Source organism: Blennius ocellaris (assembly GCF_963422515.1).
Source record: "Blennius ocellaris genome assembly, contig: SUPER_21_unloc_1, whole genome shotgun sequence".
In the NCBI taxonomy this organism is placed as follows: Eukaryota; Metazoa; Chordata; class Actinopteri; order Blenniiformes; family Blenniidae; genus Blennius; species Blennius ocellaris.
In genome coordinates this window covers 50,001-62,327 of record NW_027662311.1, presented here as the reverse complement: position 1 = coordinate 62,327, position 12,327 = coordinate 50,001, and the positions used below count along the sequence as shown (strand labels likewise).

The 12,327-nt window shown below is 42.7% G+C and overlaps 1 protein-coding gene across 1 annotated transcript in view; it reads left to right on the top strand.

The window, feature by feature from the left end:
- Window positions 1–4,044: 4,044 nt before the first annotated feature.
- The window catches only part of LOC308146173 (heparan sulfate glucosamine 3-O-sulfotransferase 6-like), a 19,370-nt gene continuing 11,087 nt past the window's right edge, over window positions 4,045–12,327 (top strand). The window contains exon 1 of the mRNA XM_080521245.1: window positions 4,045–4,765. Coding sequence (XP_080377371.1) covers window positions 4,296–4,765 — 470 coding nt within the window. The 5' untranslated portion in view covers window positions 4,045–4,295. The remainder of the gene's footprint in view (window positions 4,766–12,327) is intronic.

Below are 12,327 nucleotides of genomic sequence, written 5' to 3'. Positions count from 1 at the left end.
TTTTTGACATGTAACTTGTTATTGTAATGAATTACATTTTTGAAGTAACCTTCCCAACCCTGAAAACAAGTAATCAGCAATTTAACTAAGTTATTTTTCAAAGGGGTACTCAGATTACAGTAACTAACTCAATCACTGACTCTGACTCATCCGTTAATCTGCTCCAACTTTTAATGACAGAGTCTGAGTGTGGAGGTGGAAGTTCCAAGGTTGTGTGTGTGTGTGTGTGTGTGTGTGTGTGTGTGTGTGTGTGTGTGTGTGTGTGTGTGTGTGTGTGTGTGTGTGTGTGTGTGTGTGTGTGTGTGTGTGTGTGTGTGTGTGTGTTGACATGCTACTGTGAAATACAGTCAGAGAAAATATATACACATTTTAATGCAAAATAAAATCACTGCGATTTACTTTTTTCTGCTTAGTTAAATGTTTATCAAGTTAATTTCACATAGTAGCTTATTATAAAAACAAATACTTTACAGTAACGTTATGTATGTATTAAAGTAATTGACTGTCAATGTGTTAAAAACAGATAGTAAAAGTAACTTACTTTATCCAGTAACTTCATGGACTTTAAAGTGACTTACTGTGTCAAAGTTAGTTTTTTTATACAATAATTTGCAATTGTTGGGTTTTTCTCCGTAAAAAGCACCTGGATATGAATGTGTTGTATATCGTGCTATATAAATAAAGTTTAATCAAACTCAGTTAAATTGAAATGTTAAAATATGACCAAAAAAAGTTCCAAAAATATGTACAAGCTTACTTTTTACAGTAAATCACTTATAGATATGCAACCTACTGAGGAAACGTTTCGTGTTTTGATTCTGTCAAACATTTCCACTGTTATTCACGCTCACTCAATGACTCTGAATGTTACCTGAGTTTCTTACAGTGTCATTTAATTCAAGCTGAAACTGCTTCTGGGAAATCCCTCACATCCCTTGACGACTTTTATTAAATGACTGCAGCCACTCTTGGGAATACGAGGTGAAATCCCCAGAGCTGCAGTCGGCCTCCTTTAGACCCCGGAGCCAAACTGCACAGACCTCCATGGGCTGAGCCAGTCCACGTTCCTGACCAGTGTGACGGCCGAGTGGCACGTCTCCCACTGTTTTCCAGCATCACAGCAGATCAATGCGGAGCAGCGCTGCCAGAGTACAGAAGGGTAAATGATGTCTTCTCTGTTTAGAGACTGGCTGAAATTGACATCCTGCCAGGCTGGAGGAGCGGCGGGTCGATAGATATTGTCGTCCCCTTCGGATTCATCACCCTGGCGGACGGACGTACTGCCATGTAGTGCCTGCTCACATTTCAGCTGTACGGCGAAGATGCCAATATGCTGTGATTTATACTGCCACACGTAATGTCACAAACTATTTTGGGAAAACTGATTGGGTCAGGGTGGATTTGGTACTGGGAGTATTAAGTCTAGATCAGCAGGCTGACGCTACCTTCACCGTAACGTGTTGAAGTAATACTGTGAACCATAAAGTAAAGCATCCAGACCGTCTGTCTCTGGGTGTTGAAGCTGCTCTTGCCCACGGTTTCTACCTTCCAGAAGGTTCCTTCTCTGTGCCGTTATTAATCTTCAGTGTCAAGTGGAAGAAAAAAAAACCCTTTGGAAAACATTCCTTGATTCTGGTGAACTCCTTCCAAATCTTGATTTGGCACATTTTGTTCTCATCACTTTCCAATTTACAAACCTGACAGCGAAGTAGCAGGAAGATATTTGCAGACTTTTCATTGGCTCCTTCAAAAAGACAATAAAAGTCCCATAAAGCACTGGAATGGTGCTCACATTCTCCAGGTCCAGCAAACTGTAACATCAACATGTCTTTTATTTATCCATTGAAATGGCACCAGCTGACGCTAGGTGAAAGCTCCCCGGCCAGTTGGAGTTTGGAAACGAATCCAAACCCAAAGAGCAGCTGCTTCACTCGAAAGATCCACCGATTTATTGGCAGATGATTCATCTTTGCTTATTTAATTAAATTTAACCGCCTGAATGAAGATTTGTCTTTAATTTACCTTTGAATGCTCTTCAGCTCTTCTTTATCTTCACAGGGAAAGTGTGAACGCTCAACCTGATTGGCTAGAATCAGCCAATAAGGACGATCAAGCGAGCAAATAACAAAACCCATGGAAAAACACCTTGATTGCGTGTATGTAGATAGTTGCACAAATAAAAATATACTTTCTGAGCGCAGAATGGAATACAGTACTTTGTTTTCTAAATGTTTTGCATTAGGAGGTAGGGCAGAGCCATACAGCACCGGGTCACATCCACAAGCTGAATAAAAGTCTACCTTTTTTGCAGTTTAACAAACAAACAAAATAATAATAATAATAATAACCTTTCGTCATTTTTTAAATGACCAAACAAGTTTCACGATGAGAGATTCTTTGGAAACAAATGTACCCGTGTCATTTCACAGCGTAATCACAGAATCAGCCACCAAAGCACAATCCATCAGAATCTGAATGTTTGGAGTTCAGTCTGAATCTGAATGAAACCATGTATTTGGTTATCTGGACTTTGCTTTTTAAATCCATGTGACTTCTAAAACCGATCATTTCTATTGATCTCAAGTTCAGCCTTTCACATTCTAAATGACCAAAATAGCTTTTATGAGCCTATTTCCAATTCACGTCCATTGTCAGCATTAGAAAGCTGATATGTGAAGAAAGCGGTGGTGGTCTGCTTTACGGCAGCTTTCCCATACTTTACAATTGTCTGGCTAGTTTACCTCCAGGGAGGAAGCCTGGAACACCTGTCTGTCCCCAGTGGAAGGAATGGGGAGGTTAAATGTTCATGTCATGGCCTGGCACCACGGGGGTGTGTGGTCAGTGTGGCGGGCAGACAGCAGGTGGACGGCGGCCGCACTGCCTGCTGGGAAGTGGAAGTGGTGACTTACTGGCAACTTTTTAAATGTATTGTCTACAATAATTAAGAAATATCTGAGTTCTCTACTTCTTACGTTCTGAAAATGTCTTTCAACCTAAACAGAGGATCCAGAAATAGAAAAGATCAGAGCAGCTGACTGCAGCAGTTATTCAAGTCAAATCAACACTTCCTGTTCCTGTTTCAATTGAAACTGAATTGGACTAATTGTGTTTTATGTTGAGTCCATTGAAATCATCAAGTACAGTACAATTCAGAAACAGTTTTTTTTTGTCATTAGGGAAAGATATTGAGTCAGTTCTATATTTGTAAGTAAAGAATGTGAGTACTTTATTATAGCTTGAAAGCATGTTTGTGCTGCAAGATGATGTATGGAGTTAAAGATACAGTGAGAAGAACCGCTGATTGGCGACTATATATATAGAAGGTTTACACTTTTGAACCAACTTGGCCTTATTTAGACCAAAGCAAGATTAAAATAAGCTAAACCTTGATAATCAGGTGACTGAAACTGACGTAACCCCCCCCCCCCCCCCCCCCCCCAAAAAAAAAAAGAAGAAATAAAAAAAATGTCCCATTCAAAGTGGATTGGATCCATGTGCAAATTATACTTTTTCACTTTCACTGGTACTTTGTCAGCAGTGAGCAGCAAGCCCACACGAAATGTCATCTGGAATGTTGTAGTTATTTGTATTATGGTCACTAAGTGACTCAACACTGCCATGTATGAAAAGACTAGGACTTCAATTTGACATCGGGCTGTTTTAAAATAAGGATACGAAAGGACGCTGTATCCTTGGTCAACAATCAAACACCAATGTCCACTTCAGATAATTGGACCAGCTTTATCGTAGCAAAGTGTCTGGAATGACTGGGAATAATGTGGCTCCTCTTTTCTCTTGGAGCGGAAACATCGGCCTGCTAATTATTTCCCCTGTTGTTTGTAGTATGGCACGAGCTGAGGATGGAAGGGGCGTGCGTTTGGTAAACAGGGCGTGGATTTGGCAGCCAGATGGGGGTGCGCGGAGGCTTTTCAGTCGGGGAGCCGCGTTGAGAGAGCGCAGCGCGCCGAGGGCGCACAGAGAGCGCAGGGGACTCGATGTTTACACACAGACACTGGCTGGGACTTTGCTCGGGTTGTTGCAGGACTGGAAATGTTTCCTTTATGATTTAATGAGGCGCTGACGCATCCGAGAGGAAACGGAGGAAGGAGAAGACGAGCGGAGGAAACATGTGGAGCACGACGATGCGCGCCGCGCGTCTTTTACGCCACTTGTTGTGGCACCGACGCGCTGCCCGTGAAAGTGTTCCCAGTCCGAGTAACTTTTAAAGACAGACAGTGGCGTGAAGTTACTTGAGATGGCATGTTTCCTGCGTTGTGTCCTCAGGATTGCGACCCATGGGATGTAGTAAATGGAGAGTTGCGTTCAACTTTGGACACCTGAAGGTGCAGTCCAAGCTGCCCGTCTTCTTTACCATGGTCATCCTCTTCACTTACCTCTTCTATTGCCTCAACGGATTCTGTGACTCCCTGCCCAGGCCCGTATATGACCAACAAAGCCACCTTCACAGCAAGATCATCCGAAATGATGGACATGACGCGGAGCCGCTCGGCGCATTTAACGCGTCCTCGGTTTCGGTGCTGCGCCAACATTTGTTGGACTTGTCGAGCAACGACGCTCCTTTCAACATTTCCATCGCCAATACTTTTGGCAGTAAAAAGTTCCCCCAGGCCATCATCATCGGGGTGAAGAAAGGTGGCACTCGGGCTCTGCTGGAGTTCCTGCGGATCCATCCGGACGTGAGAGCTGTTGGCGCAGAGCCGCACTTCTTCGACCGCTTTTACGAGAAGGGACTGGAATGGTATAGGTAGGAATGCACCTTGCAATATGTTTCAAATATATGTATTCATTGAGTACGTATCTATTTGACTGGGCTGCTGTAGTCCATGAAACGAATTGCGCCAAATCAAACTTTGCCATGATGCGAGTCACACGAAATAACAAGAAATAAGGAACCAAAGGCACCAGATCACAGGTTTCTCAGCTACATTTAAACTTTCCTGTCAAAAACCTAAAAAACAAATTGTACAATTTAATCTTCTCAAACTTGTCAAAGAAAATGCCTTTAATAATTATGTAAAGCCGTTTAGATTGTCACGATATGTGCCGAATTATAATGTCAATATATGAAAAGGCTGAACAGGAGTGTGTCCATAAAAGGTCATACAGAAGCTTTAAACTCATTATACAAATAAAAAAAACCAGGTCAAGCAGTATCCATCCTATCCTCTGGATTAGTTGAGATTGCTCGTGAATTTGCTGCGTCGTGGAAACGTTGTAATATGTGGCTTTTATCGCCAGTGGCGCGGTTCCACTGCAGCTTGTCTTCCAGGCTGACGATGTGGTCGTGGCCTGCAGCCTTCTGATTGGACTTCCCCTTGAGTGATTTCAAACATCTCTATCAATCAGTTATAAAACTGAGATGTGATCACGTTTACTTGTATGCTCTGGTCCAGGTTGAGGCAACATGTGGATCCAAAGCTTCGGGCTGGATTTCCCTGATTAAAGAGTCAAACCTGGTCAGACTCTCTTCTCTGCAGGCGGAAGTGGACACACTCCTCCTGCACTGCATTCCTCCCTCTCTTCATTAATATCGCTCAGCACCAATGAGACTCTGCCGATAGCTTCCAAGGATGCCAGCGTTTTCAGTCCCCTGCCAATAAATTGCTGTTTATTGAGCTGACGTGCTGCTGAAGTGTTGGTGTGGCTCCCCTGAGAGCTTCCCTTTCTCCTGCTCACTCAGGGAGGATGGAGGAGGGTGGTTGGGATCACAGAGGCCTGATTGTGCCTTGGTGGTCAGGTGGCCCAGCCTTAGATCATCCTTTATATCCTTGTAAAATAGCATTTTCCCTTATTTTAAGTCAGTGAAATAGACAAATACTGATTCATTTTTTAATTGAATGCCAGTTGTGGAAGCCTTTTTCTTAGCAGATGAACCCTGCTCATGGCTGCTGATGACAGTGGAGAGGGTGAGCGAGGGGCTCTTCTCGGGGAAGAATCAGGATCTGCAGGGAAAATGACAGTTTGATGAAGAGATGTGGAGAAAATAGAGGCGATCACGGAGGTGTGGCGGAAAAGAAATGTAGGGAGAGAGAAGAAGACGAATGCAGGAGGAGAGAAAGATGTAGGGGGAGATCAATACTGCCGGTAATAATCAGTTCACTGCAAGGCTCAGGTGGAGGAGCGCTAAGTGACACCACAGATCAAAGCCTGTGTGCACAAGTGTTGGTTTACTTTCTTATTACCTACACAGCCTTCAGGAAGTGCAGAGCGCTGGGGGTTCTCCGCCTGCACACAAGCTGCTTTACAGAGAACTGTTGCACCAAATACTAATCTCAGATCAAATGAAGCTACTTTGTCAGGTGAAAGTTTCAAACTGAGTGAATAATTACTAATAATAATAAAAATAAAAGCCAGATCTCACTCACAGGAGCACATTCCCTTTATTTTTAATGTACATCTTTCAAGTCTTTTTATTGATCGGAAGTGCTAAATTGATGATAAAGGTGATGAACTGAGCCATTGGAATGAGACTATATGCTAATAATGTAAAGGGAAATTGTCTGACACTTCTTTGTTCAAAAGCAAAATTCTAAGTCAGTATGCAAAGTTTTTACTCAAAGATCGATTTGTTCTTATCTGACTAAGATAAGATATCCTCTCATTGGTCATTTTGTTAGATTTTAAGTTTACAGTAATACATGATCAAGAAATCACAGCTCATAATGCCAAAATATTTGACCTTGTTTTGGGAAAGCAAAGCTTATGCTTGTAAGAAAATGATGAAAAATCAGTTTAATTGCACAAATGTGTGGATGTGTACTGTTTATTACTGATTCTTTCCATACGGACGCCACTCATTGCTCTTTGCTATATTGCTCAGTGAAAACAGGAAACAAGAATTAGCTTTTTGAAGAACATTTTCAATAACATCAGACCTAAACATTGAATTCTAAAAAACAAAAAAAAACAAAACAAAAACTTCCCAGTCTCTGCTGAAAACAGTTACCAAGCCGGGACAGGAGAACCCGTCAAGGCTGCTACATACTGCCATTTTCGGCCGATATCTTTGGTCTTAGCTCTGAATCGGCGATCCTCCGTCAACCAAAGACATTCTGCGATTAAATTCTGACAGAAATGTAGGGTGATCGTAACGGCTGCTGCGACCTGTAGCAACTATCTAAACTATGTCCAAATCCATAGAAAGTACATATTTTAATTTGATTGCCCATCTAAACAATATTGTGAGACTTTTAATACATTACATTAAGTCTTTATTTAATGTTATTAAATGAAATGTAATTAAATTAAATGTAATTTAATTTAATTTAATTGAATTCCTGTTATTATTTATTAAAATGTTATTATATTAAATATGTTTTTATTTTCTTGAAAAAAATTGTGTGTCACATTAAGTCTTTCTGATAAGACTGTTCATCTTAAAACATCTCGATAGTCATCACATTCATTTAGTGTTTTGTGAGAAAATAAAGGCGATAACAGTAAATGCTCGTAGATGCGAAAAGTATTTAATATTTAACTCCCTTTGCAAAATGGACATCTCAAGCTGTCCTCTCTCTCTCTCTGAGCCTCAACCGCGTTCACATTCTCCTCATTCTCATTTTTGTGGATTTCGGCGAGGCTCGCTTCATGTTTATGTTTTTGTGTTATTCTTGTGAGTTACGTCAATTTTTATTGTGCAATTTGCACACAGAAAACTTCATGTCGTGGCCCAAAGTTGATCAGACTGGTGGTTAGCTGTGAACGTATAAGACGGTTGAAGTCGCAGTGTGTAGGAGCCTTGAAGAGAAGTTAGTTGTTTGGTGTCCAGCAGTGTTTGGATTTGCTCTGATGTTTTCTGACAGATTAGAGAAAAAAAGTCAGGAGAGGAGAGGAGCGTTTGACCTTCCCAGGTTCCTGTTAGTGCTCCGTGCTGACAGGACACTGACCTTACCTTGTACTCTTTAAGCACAGACATGACGTAAACCCCCCCCCCCTTTTTTTTTTGTCTTTTGAAGGTACAATGAACCGTGTGTTTTTGCTGGGTACTAATCCGCTGACAGCTCTTGTCAACACTGTGAGAATTGAACCGGCGTAATGACAAGTCAGGCATTAGCGCCGACAGCTCAGGGACGTCCAGAGTGCCGGAGACATATTAGGCCCCCGCTTGCTGTTAAACAAGGCTTTATGAAGCATTAGTCAACGCCCCCGCCCAGCATCCTCACACCCCCTCACCTCATCGTCTGCACCTCCACCTCCACTGCAGCAGCATGAAGGGAGATTATTGTGCCCAAGGGCACTTCAGTCCTCTGGCTGACGGACCAGCAACCAGACTTATGGCTGCGTTTACGTTTCATACGAGACAAATAAAAGCTCAAAGCAATAATTTCCAGTCGGAGGTGCTTGTATACATGCTTCTACGGTTACCGGCACCAAGAGTCCATTCCTGGGCCAAACATGAATGATGATTTAATTTTAAAGACATTATTCCCTCGTGGACTTCAACATTCAGTGGTGCTTAAAATGGCTAATAGATATGATCTCAGTACAAAATTTCATTAAATTAAAGTCGATTAGAAAAACAAATACTTGAAAAGAGAAAGAGCTTAAAGAGATTTTTTTTTTTTGCACAATATCAAAAACCAAGGATTTGTTTTCCATGTGGCTAAATCGCAAGGTGAGAAATCAAAACAAGTCACTTGAATTCAATTATGAGCTGAATTCATTAGTAATGTATTACATATGTGTACGACTATATGTTCAGCATGAAAACAGTTAAAAGAGCCACTTGTTTTTATTTATGCTAACTAATAGTAGTTAACAGTAATACAGTCGTTTAGCAAGACAAATGTATGCAGAACTTGTATAGTGACGTATTATTAAATACTGTTTAAATCAGTAATTTCTTTCAGTCACTTTCTGTTTTTTTCCCCTCTATAATTCAGAACATTTATTTACAAGTATTGATTCACATTATCGTCCGTCATAGCCACTCTCTACACAAATAGATAATCATGTCCTTTCCCTCACCTCTTGTCTATTTAGATATAATCTACTCCTCTATAAGATATTATTCATTGAGTGTAATTACACGGTGAGCTCCGAGTCATTCACATATATCAGTTTGAAACAGAGCCGGAGTATGTGGAGCCAAACAAAATCATGTGAAAGTAACTGGCCTGGAAAGTTTCACTTAAACATTTATTTTTCTGACAGAGTACTTCATATCAAAGTGTGTGTTTGGGCCAGGGTGGGGGTGGGGGGGTGGGGGATGGGGGGTTGGCCTCTGTCTTCAGCTGGTAACCAAGTAAAACACATGGACATCCTTAAAGGAAGCATTTGGCAAATTGTTTGAGAAAAAAAATGCTTATATGTGGAAAAGCCTTGGCTCTGCCACGTCCTGGAAACCATGGTGTGGTTTTGTGGTGGAGAACGAGGGTTCAGACAGCCTTGGTGTTCGGGAGTGTGTGTGTGTGTGTGTGTGTGTGTGTGTGTGTGTGTGTGTGTGTGTGTGTGTGTGTGTGTGTGTGTGTGTGTGTGTGTGTGTGTGTGTGTGTGTGTGTGTGTGAGAGAGAGAGCCAAGATTCAGTCGCACAGCTCCAGATGTACCTGAAGTCCCTCCACCTCCACACACTATAAATATCTTGCAAGATATAAATGTCATTTCCCCACATCGATCGGCTAAAACTGGGTCCTCTTCTATTGACCCCCCCCCCCCCCCCCCCCCCAGAAGAAATGAATTAACTTGAATTCAATCTTGTTGACAAGGCGCTGTTGGGAAGCCTGACATGGGGCGTCCTGCAGCCCGGGTCAGGTTCACTCACACTGCAAAGCCACTGGACCTGTTTGTCCTCCGTCTCCTCAGAGCTGGACGTCCAGACCGAGACAGGAAGGCCCAGCTTTTATTTCCTGTTAGATTCGTCCGCTGGGGGACTGAATCCCTCCTGGCTCACATTCCTGCATGTTGCACAGAGCCTGTTTTTCGGTGGAGTAGAGAACGTATTGATTAAAAACAAAGCAGAAGAACTGTTTTTATACACAAACTGATTGACAGACGATCGCTTTCTGCCTGCAGAGGGATTCTTACCAGAATTAATGCAACATGTAAATCAGGCTGTGGAAATAAAATCATAAAGGAGTAATCAAACATGACCCAATCAATGGATATGGATTTTTTATTGAAAAAAAAGCAGAAAGTGGGTCATCAGTCGTCGCTGCCGGACCTTTGGACCGTCCCGCCACAAGGAGTAGAAGCAGGATGACTGATGAGAGGCGAACAATGAGGGGATCGCTGCAGAGACCATGAAGCTCACCACATTGTAGTGGTTGAAGGAGAAAGTTTTCACTTTGGGGTCTAGACTCTCAGACGGTGGAACTCTGGGCAGAAGCTGCTGACACGCCGCCGCCGGCGAAACACTGAAATGTCCTGGTTAGAAGGGATGGATCAGACGGCGAGGCGGCGAGGGAGCTGAGATGGGATGACGGACGAGCTGCCATGTGTAATGGATGACAGCATAATAATCCTCCGTCCTCCACCTTCTTTTCTCCTCATCATTTCCTTTTATTTCCGCCCAACCTCTGGCTTTGTTCTTCCTCTGCACTGCATCATTAATTATCTGGGAAACGAGGGAAGACGGAGGGCAAGAAAGGAAAAAAGGACGTGAAGGACCTCTGTTGTGCGGTTTTCTTGTGAAAGGGAGGAAATGAAAGAGGAGCAGGAGAAACAACGACGGGATAATTGATTCAGGGTGAGAGTCATCAGAGTGGCAGGTGGTGGATTTACCAACATTATACTCCTTCAAAACAAGAGCGCTTTGCAACCTCATGAATATTTGGGAATTGAGCCAAATGCTGGGATCATTGTTTTGATGGATTAATTCACAAAGCTGACGGGACTTTTCTCAACTGGCTTGACTTTTATTTACAGACTTTGTGATCTCATAGTAGTAAATCCCTCAGTGTGTTCAGGACGTCGGGTCACTCATGTTCACTCCACGCTCAGCAGCGATCGGTCTCCGATGTTTATTTTGAAATTGTGGTTAGAAACCCAGAGCAACAAGACAAAACCATGCAAACGAAAAGGAGCAAAGCTCAAACCATAAAAATGATGTTATCGTAGTTTCTCATATAATTTGCTTTTGTTGTAGCAAATATAAAGTTGTTTTTGAATTTTCAGCTCCTGTAATGCATCAAACTCGATAAATATCCTGAATGATGTCAAGTCAATCCCTTTATTCGTCACACACAACAATTATACATGTCTAATGTGCAGTGAAATGTTTCATGTATAAATTCTCCACTGAAACAACAGTGTTGATGGGATGGAAGAATAAAAATACAAACACAACAATAATGGAATTAGCAAACTATATGATATTAATAATAATAAAAACAAAAATGAAGGAACACGAAATATAAAAGATAAATGGATAAATACGGGTCGACTAGTGTTGAACAGTGCAAATAAACAGTCTATACAAGGTGTGTTTTTCTCGGTTTAGCAGGCGGACAGCCTGGGAAGACACATTTTTCAATCATTTGTCATTTGTTTGATATTTTAACTTCTCAGCATCATATCCCGGAGTGAATGGCAGTTTGCCTGTCATTCGGCTTTAAACAGTATTTTTCTCACGCATTCATCGATACGTCCATTGATGTGTGTGTGTGTGTGTGTGTGTGTGTGTGTGTGTGTGTGTGTGTGTGTGTGTGTGTGTGTGTGTGTGTGTGTGTGTGTGTGTGTGTGTGTGGTGTCTGGCTGCCCATCAGGGTGGTGGTGGAGAATCCCTGAGAATCCCCCAGAGAAACACACCTTTCTTTGTTTGCTGTCACACACGGCCCTTCACCGGCGAGCCCAACATTCATGGGTTTTTTTGGGGGGGGTGATGTCTGTGGTGCCTGTGACAGAAAATTAGGCTAGTTAGGCCTGAAACTCTGACGTGGAGCTCAACAACCAAATCAGCCGATGAGCGGAACATCAGACGAGAGTCGGCAATGGGAGGGAATGTGGAAAGCGGCGGCGGCGGCGGCTCCCACATCGCGTCCATCCAAATTCCTCTTGGATGTTTGAAGTGATTGTGGACGAAGCCAAGGTCTTGTAGAGGATCTGATAGATGGCACTAATAGAAGACGGCTGCGTGGACGGCTTCCAGTCGTAAGAGCTGGGCCCCGGCCAGCCCATGAGTTCCGCTTTTCAGCTTTTCAGCTTAGGACACTGCTAACAATGAGCTGAGAAACCACAAGGCCGAGGCTGAAACTGCTGGGAAACGGCTGCTCTGGATCGCAGGGCGAGCGAGCGCTGCTATTGGCCGCGATTTGGGGAGCTGCCAGACGAGCAAAGGTCCATATTGAGCCGGATCTGTGTGTGTGTGT